This window comes from Podarcis gaigeae (genome assembly GCF_964106915.1).
Source record: "Podarcis gaigeae genome assembly, chromosome: 3".
Taxonomy (NCBI): domain Eukaryota; kingdom Metazoa; phylum Chordata; class Lepidosauria; order Squamata; family Lacertidae; genus Podarcis; species Podarcis gaigeae.
Genome location: NC_139680.1, coordinates 29,124,929 through 29,131,678, shown reverse-complemented (window position 1 = coordinate 29,131,678; position 6,750 = coordinate 29,124,929). Strand labels below are relative to the sequence as shown.

General features: G+C 46.1%; 1 protein-coding gene across 1 annotated transcript; it reads left to right on the top strand.

The window, feature by feature from the left end:
* CYS1 (cystin 1) lies at nt 1-5,778 on the top strand. Its single transcript, XM_083730909.1, has 3 exons — nt 1-568; nt 3,700-3,752; nt 5,672-5,778. The coding sequence occupies exons 1-3, from the start codon at nt 230-232 to the stop codon at nt 5,766-5,768; spliced, it is 489 nt and encodes a 162-aa protein (XP_083587035.1). The 5' UTR covers nt 1-229; the 3' UTR covers nt 5,769-5,778.
* Nucleotides 5,779-6,750: the final 972 nt, after the last annotated feature.

The following is a 6,750-nucleotide window of genomic DNA, read 5'->3' as shown; positions in this document are numbered from 1 at the left end:
CTACCGTTTTCGTCCTTAAGTTAGAAACAAAACCGCTTAACTTTGTGATCAAGGGAAAGATATATATATTTCCAAGGACGAGGCGAGGAGCCAGGATCCCACCCGCCCTCTCTCTGCCTCCGCCCGCCAAGCCCCAGCAACAGTTGAGCTCTGGAACCCGAACGATGGGTCTGCGGGAGGAGCAGCGCTAGGCAGGGGCGGCCGCGAGCCACACAGCCGGGCGTCGGCGATGGGCACGGGCAGCAGCAGGGCGGGGAGAGGGCGCAGCTCGGTGAAGCCCTGGCGTGGCCCCGGTAGGGGCAGCGGGAGCATCAGCGCCCCCGCCAGGCAGGGCCGAGCAGAGGAGGAGCAGGGCGCGGAGCCCAGGTGCTACAGCCAAACGCCGGCGCGCGCCACCACCTCGCCGTCGGCGGGCGAGTCCGACTCGGACTCGGAGCTTCTAGACCGGGTGCTGGAGGAGTGCAACGACGAAGGGCTCGGGCAGCCGACGGGGCGGCGACGCCGCCGCCCCCTCCTCGAGGCCGCCGGGGATGGCTGCTCCCGCCCGGCAGAGGGCAGCGGCGAGGAGGTAAGGCGGTGCTGCAGGTCGGTGGGGAGGCGAGACGGCGCGTCCAGGGTTTCCATTCACGCCTTTTTTGGAAAAGCGAGCTGAGCATCTAGTAGACGGGCGGACAACATTTCTCCGATGCAAATAGGGACGTCCTATTCCACAATAGTAATGATGATCGTTTTATGATGACGCGGTTGCCCCAAGCCACTCTGGGCGGCTTCCCAAGGTGTTTTTTTCCTTGGCTGGGGGGGGGGGGTCGTATGGCTCCATATCCTCCAGCATTTCTGCCGTGGAAATAGGGACATCCTAAAGAAAAGCCGGACATCCCAGGATCAAATCAGGAACCGGGTTGGCTTCTGTAAATCTGGGGTTGTCCTTGGAAAATAGGGACTTTTGGAAGGTCTGGGAGAGGGAGCAAGATCCTGGAAGAAAGCGCGCGCCTTATTGGCATGTGCACGGTCTTAAGGGCGCTTCCAGGCAGCTGTGTTTTGGGGGGTGGGACGTGGGAGTCTGTCCCGCAGGCGCAAAGCCGAGACGCGTGATTGCGGTTGGTTTGGGCCCCTTGCGCAGCGCGCTTTCTGAAGCGGCCTGGCGTGCTGGAAAGCGGGATAACAAATGATTCGACGCCGCATGGAATCATAGAATTGTGAGCGAGCCCGACGGTGATCTAGTCCAAACCCCTGCAAGCACAAGAGCCAACGCCTGACTGCCGAGGGGTCTTCGACCCCCCCCCCAGTAAAATATTTGTGAGGGCCGGACAAATTCGATAGGCATTGCCATTCAAATAGTGTATGTGCTCTGCGTTGTGTGATCGATTATGCGGAAGGGGCTTCCCCCCCCTTCAATATTTTATTCAAGTTGGCCCCCTGCTGCAAAGCAGAAATCTCAGCTGAAGCACCTAATCTCTCTTTTGGAACCTCCCTGGAAGGCGAGTGCACCGCCTTCCAAGGGAGCCCAACAGGTCTGTCACAAAGCTATTCCCCATCATAATACCTTCCCCTCAAACAAACAAGGACAGATGCTGAAGAAACACTCAAATTGTTGAACTTTCCCGCAAACTCTGGGTTAAATTTTCAATAAGTAGGCTGCCTGGCTCTGGAGGTGATCTAGGAATTGCTTTCAGAAAGGCGTTTTGCATGGCTTGAACTCAAAGGATTGGCATATTTGTGGTCCACATGGGTCCTGTGTTCGAAAATATGACAGAGCTAAATGCATAAGAATGAGCTAGTTAGTAAGAACCATCTCATCCCACATGAACTGACCCAGAGCCTGTCACCTGAGGTCCTTCTCCGTGTGCCCCTTCCATGGGACATCTGGAGGGTGGCAACAGTGCATGCATGTTTATTATGTCATTTTTAAACGAAGTAGTTCATTTTGACCAGCTTTGATCCAAATTGAGAAAGAAGAACCTAGCTGTTTTGTGTTGATAATGTGCACAAAGCCTCAGCCCTCCTTTAAATTCTAGTTTTATGAAAAAATACTCTGCTTGCTATAGTGTTTTTTTTTATAATAATTTTTATTGGTTTTTTAACAAAAAGACAAACAAAACACAAAACAAAAACATATAAAAACATTTAAAACATGACTTCCCCATACCTCCCTTTCACTGCATCCTTGTTTTACAACTCTTTAGCAACCCTTCAGTCAATTTCTCTAGTAGTTTTCTTTAAATTTCCTTAATGTTAATGTTTACAGCTGTAATTCTCTATTTCTTACCCCTAGACATCTTGTCAGTCCTCAATTTTACAACAATTTTTAAGATATATTTTAAATTTCTTCCAGTCCTCTTCCACTGTCTCTTTCCCCTGGTCACGGATTCTGCCGGTCATCTCTGCCAGTCCCATAAAGTCAATCACCTTTGTCTGCCATTCTTCCAGAGTAGGTAGTTCTTGCATCTTCCAATACTTTGCCAACAGGATCCTTGCTGCTGTGGTCGCATACATAAAAAAAGTCCTATCCTTCCTTGGCACCAACTGGCCGACCATGCCCAAGAGAAAAGCCTCCGGTTTCTTTATAAATGTCCACTTAAGGACTTTTTAAATTTAATTATAGATCATTTCCCAAAAGGCTTTGATCTTTGGGCAGGTCCACCAAAGATGATAGAAGGTACCTTCAGACTCATTACATTTCCAACATTTATTATTGGGCAAATGGTAGATTTTTGCAAGCTTGACTGGGGTCATGTACCACCTATAGATCATTTTCATTATGTTCTCTTTTAAGGCACTACATGCCGTAAACTTAATGCCGGTGGTCCATAACTGTTCCCAGTCAGCAAACATAATGTCATGACCGATATCCTGTGCCCATTTAATCATAGCTGATTTAACCGTTTCCTCCTGTGTATTCCATTTCAACAGCAAGTTATACATTCTAGATAGATTCTTAGTATTGGGTTCTAGCAGTTCTGTTTCTAACTTTGACCTCTCCTTCTGAAATCCTAATTTCCTGTCCTTGCTTGCTATAGTGTTAAGTGAAACAATGCCATCTTGTGGCTTACCTTCTTAACCATTCCTGGCTGTGCCCTGATTTGGTGTGTGACAAACACAGCCATTCTGTGGTTTCATATGAAAACTTTTTTAAAGCACGGTGCCACAGGGATCTCTCCTGCACAAGACCTGCTGAAACGAATAGAAATTATGCAACAACATCAGTGTACTTAATAGGCTCTGTGCTATGACTGGCAATTTTTGGGGTGGTGGTGGGACTGTCACGGATGTAATGTTGGGTCTCTTCACTATGTTTAAGAGTGCATAGTGGCAGAAAAAAGGAGGACAGGTATTACAGGAAAATAATGACACACTGTTGAGATTGTGTTGTAATTGAAACTCCTTTCAGGTTTGGGTAATGTTACAGGGATCTTTCCCTGGCAGGGCTCTAAAATAGAATCCTGCAGCAGGATATCTGCTAAGTCAACAGACATAAGAGAGGGGTCTGGATGCTGCAGATGCACGCTTAATTTATTGTTCCTGAATGCAAAACAGGTGCCACACAGTTCCTCAGCTCTCACTTAATCACAGTTACGAGATCAGAGATAAACCACAGAAAATTACCACTCCCACCTTCCCTGTGCACAAAGGAGCACAAACTTCAGCGAATTTGATTTTTCATTGTGTGTCACCCACGATGTCTTGTTGATTTGTTCCCAGGTCTTTTCAGCAAGATCCACTCCAGGCCTAGAGAGCAACAACTTTGCCAACCAGTAAGTCGCCTGAATTCAAATGACAATCCTTTCAGCCATGGATGGGCATTGTTTTGTTTTTACAGAATACTTCTATCCCACCTCAGAGCCGCAGGAAGTTATCAGAGCAGCTTACAAAAGATTCTGTCAATAATAAAAAAAAAGGCATTCGAATCTGGCACCAGGAACAGAAATGGCCCTCTGGTGGCAGCAGGATTACTCAGGTGGCATTTCGGTGTGCTCATTTTTCGTCTCTCCTGGTTCTGCCCACTGAGGTCCTCTGGAGCAAGGGAGTGGGTCTGAGGAGCTGGAATTCGCTCCATCCCATTGATGAAGGCAAGCCTTGTTGCCAGGCAACAGCTCCCACTGAGGACCTCTGAGGCAAGGGAGTCCTGCTGTGAGGAATTGGCTTTCAGCCCATGATGGAGGCGAGAACATCATTATTCTCCTTTGCAGAAAAGGGCACCATTTCCACCTATATAGTTTAAGGTTACCAGACGTCCCCGTTTCCTGGGGACAGTCCCCGGATTTACAAATCAGTCGCCTGATAAAGTCCTTTCATTCCTACTGAAGTTGAAAAGTGTCCCTGGATTCACTAAAAAAAATCTGGTAACCTTAATATAATTCATGTCTTGCTTAACAGTCTGGGAACCAACACACACACACACACACACACACACACACACACACACCTGAGTATTACAGGCACATAGGAAACACTTTTTGATGGCCACGAAGCCCGATTGGAATGCTGTTATTTTTATCCTTGTGTAAGTGTGGAGAAGTCCACTGACCCTGAGGCAAACTGGAGGAGACCAAACATCATCAGAATTTGGTTGCCTTAATTTAGATGTTGAGTGAGTTCCCCTAAGTAGGGACAGCTGTTTCCTCAAGAAGCGTGTTGGGAAATTTGAATATAATTATTCATAGCATCCAATGTCTTTGCCTTAAAAAAAAATCACTCTGCTGTGTGATGCAGAACAGGACGGGGAAAGGTCTAGAATTGCCTGACAAGCATTCCCACTACAGTTCTGCACTTCTTGCTAAAGGAGGAAAGCACCTGTCTTTTATTTATAGGCTTAAAGGTAAAGGTAAAGGGACCCCTGACCATTAGGTCCAGTCGCAGACGACTCTGGGGTTACGGGCTCATCTCGCTTCATTGGCCGAGGGAGCCGGCGTACAGCTTCCGGGTCATGTGGCCAGCATGACTAAGCCGCTTCTGGCGAACCAGAGCAGCGCACGGAAACACCGTTTACCTTCCTGCCAGAGCGGTACATATTTATCTACTTGCACTTCGTGCTTTCGAACTGCTAGGTTGGCAGGAGCAGGGACCGAGCAACGGGAGCTCACCCCATCACGGGGATTTGAACCGTTAGCCCTAGGCTCTGGTTTAACTCACAGCGCCACCCATGTCCCATTATATTATATTATATTATTATATTTATAGGCTTACTGATGTTTAATTGAAGAGGTTCCTTTACTACAATTTTGTTTTAGCTTGATATTTATTATTCCAGAACAATTCTTTCCCTTCCCTTGTTAGTACTGCTGTCCTTACAATTTGCATGACTTCTCCCTCAGTTAAATTAAATATGCCCAGATCCCAGAGGATATATTTCCACCTCTTCCACACATACAGACACATTTCCTTTTCAAAAAGTTCCTGCTTTTGTTCCGAGCTCAATTTTATTTAGCATTTCAAGGTGGGGTGTAAATATTCTGGATAAATACTTATTTTTAAAAGTGTGTAGATAGGAGACAAAAGATATTCAAAGTAAAAAAAAAAGGGCTCTGTGCAGAAATAACAGTTTGCTACTGGGGTGCAGAAAAAATGGGCCTCTCCTTCATTTAGTTTTGCATATTGACTATAGTTTGTTTGTTTGTATTTTTTATTATTATTATTATTATTATTATTATTATTATTATTATTATTTCTGCAGGCTGCCACTCAAGAAGCTTGAGAGGCAGGCCAAGATATCCTACGATTACTCCGAAGAGGAGCTGATGGCAACGATTGAGCAGGAATACTGTCGCTGAAGCCGGTTGTGGGCTTCACTATGGGGCGAGATAGCTGAAGCTGCAGTGGTGTTTCTCAGAAAGGTGTTTTCTCTGGGATGGGGTGGGGAGGGGTGGGGAAGCAAGAGCAGAGAAGGCGGCATGCCACCACCCAAGAAGGCTGGTAGAATCCTCAAACAGGCTGGAGAAGCTTCTGCAGAGTTCTCTCTGCCCTTATGTCAGGATGTGGCCTTATAGGGACTCTGTTGTATCCATTTGGGAAAATACATCTCCAAAGCTGGCGCATCTACAGACGGACTGTCAAGTTTTCCTGATATCTTAAAATTATGACTTATGGAGGCACCATCACCTTCGTCCTCAAAGTCTTGGGAGACTTGCAGCAAGGGACTTGAATGCTTGTTTTCGACTGCACTTTTCCTTTTCTGTGTGCCAGCTTTGATCCTGTCAGACCCCAAGCACTAACCTGTACATTATTAAAGCATATATTCCCAGCAAATTGTACCAGCCTCTTGTAGTTATAAGATTCTCCGTGGTCACTGGAATGAATCGGAATGAAATTTATCAGCCATGCGTCCAAGCAAAATGCTAGCTCTTAACAATATTAAAGCAGGCACTGTTTCCTCCCCTTTTCTGTGAGCAGTTTAACTGACACCATAAGATGCTCTCTGCTTCCGATTTCTCCTGCCTCTGCCTTTTGCTGATGCTGGACATAGTTCTTCTTGTAGGTTGTTCTTGTTCAAATTAAAAGAAAATTCTATTTGAGGTTCAACAGCAGAGGTGCTGGAGAAAATCTTACAGGATTAGGCAAGCTTAAAACACAAATGCTAATGAAACGTTGGCATAAAGCTTAAACAAAATGTGTATTCATAATGTAATCCAGTGCTCATACAGCAAATGCCAGAGGCTAAATTTTAACTTTGGGTGGTACCTGTACTTCCTGTACTCTTTTTTTTTACAAATATGTACACATCATGCAGCTTCGATATTTTTCTACAATTAAGTG

Excerpts from the sequence above, each read along its gene's own strand:
- CYS1 (XM_083730909.1), top strand. The coding sequence starts at position 230 with ATGGGCACGGGCAGCAGCAGGGCGGGGAGAGGGCGCAGCTCGGTGAAG. Across the intron at positions 569-3,699 it reads CAGAGGGCAGCGGCGAGGAG|GTCTTTTCAGCAAGATCCAC; the intron begins GTAAGGCGGTGC and ends ATTTGTTCCCAG. Across the intron at positions 3,753-5,671 it reads AGCAACAACTTTGCCAACCA|GCTGCCACTCAAGAAGCTTG; the intron begins GTAAGTCGCCTG and ends TTATTTCTGCAG.